Genomic DNA, 899 nt, shown 5'->3' with positions numbered 1-899 from the left:
AGAATCCATCTCTCTGCGGCTCACAGTACAGCCCCACCGAGGCCGGATCCACGTATTCAGGTGATGGCTCGCCCGCCTGCCGACGCGGTGGCGGCGCATGTCCCGTTGGGGGGCCCCCTCCTTTATGTTTGTTTTCCTGCACAGGTTTTTGTTTGAGGCAGGCTTGCAGGTTTAAGAAGTGTTCCCAGTGTGCGTTGCGTGACCTGGCCTGCACTGCTTTCCAGCCGGCCGGCGGTAGGGGGAAGGTTGGGGGCCATTCAGACAGGCGTCGCGGTGGGGGCCGGCTGTGGTAAATTTGGGGGTGAAGGCGCCTGCGGGCGATTTCTAGGGGGCGTGGTTGGCTGCGAGCACGTGTGTGTGCATTTGTGTATGGTTGGCGCCTATGTCTGCAGTGGGCGGGGCGGGTGTATTGGAGCCTGCTGCACATTGTGGTGAGGAGCAAGCCTGCAACGGTCAGCACATGCAACAACATGATTGTGTCCATGCCAAAAGGTCGAGCGTCTGCGACAACAGGGCCAGTGGTGGCAGCAGCGGTATTAGCGACACCAGCAATATTGAGTTGAGTGATGGAGCGCACGATCAGAGGAGCAGCACAATTGGCAGCAGCAGCAGCGGCCGCAGCTGCAGCGGCGATGATGGTGCCGGTGGCGCCGACAGGCCCGGCGCAGCGCCCTGCCAGCATCTGCGGCCATGAATCATTATACTGCGGATTTTTCTTACTGCCTATACGCGTTTCCAGAGGAGTCGCCGCAGGAGCCACCATGAAATTCAACGGGGCTGGTGGCGCGCAGGCCCCAGGGTCTCCGCTGCAGCGTCCTGGCATTGTATCCAGATGCTGTTATCAAGTCCTTTGATATCTTCAGGTTTCACTAGGAGTGCCCGCATGAGCACGACGAGAA

General features: G+C 60.0%; 1 protein-coding gene across 1 annotated transcript; it reads left to right on the top strand.

Moving 5' to 3' along the window:
- Positions 1 to 492: 492 nt before the first annotated feature.
- Positions 493 to 694, top strand: MNEG_15244 (hypothetical protein; the record flags this gene model as incomplete). The annotated part of the gene is made up of 1 exon (XM_014036286.1): positions 493 to 694. A coding segment is annotated over one exon (202 nt), but the record flags the coding sequence as incomplete, so codon positions are not given.
- Between the last annotated feature and the right edge of the window lie 205 nt (positions 695 to 899).

Source organism: Monoraphidium neglectum (genome assembly GCF_000611645.1).
Source record: "Monoraphidium neglectum strain SAG 48.87 unplaced genomic scaffold scaffold05156, whole genome shotgun sequence".
NCBI classification, from domain to species: domain Eukaryota; kingdom Viridiplantae; phylum Chlorophyta; class Chlorophyceae; order Sphaeropleales; family Selenastraceae; genus Monoraphidium; species Monoraphidium neglectum.
The sequence above is the reverse complement of the archived record's forward strand: the minus strand, read 5'-3'. Positions and strand labels throughout refer to the sequence as shown.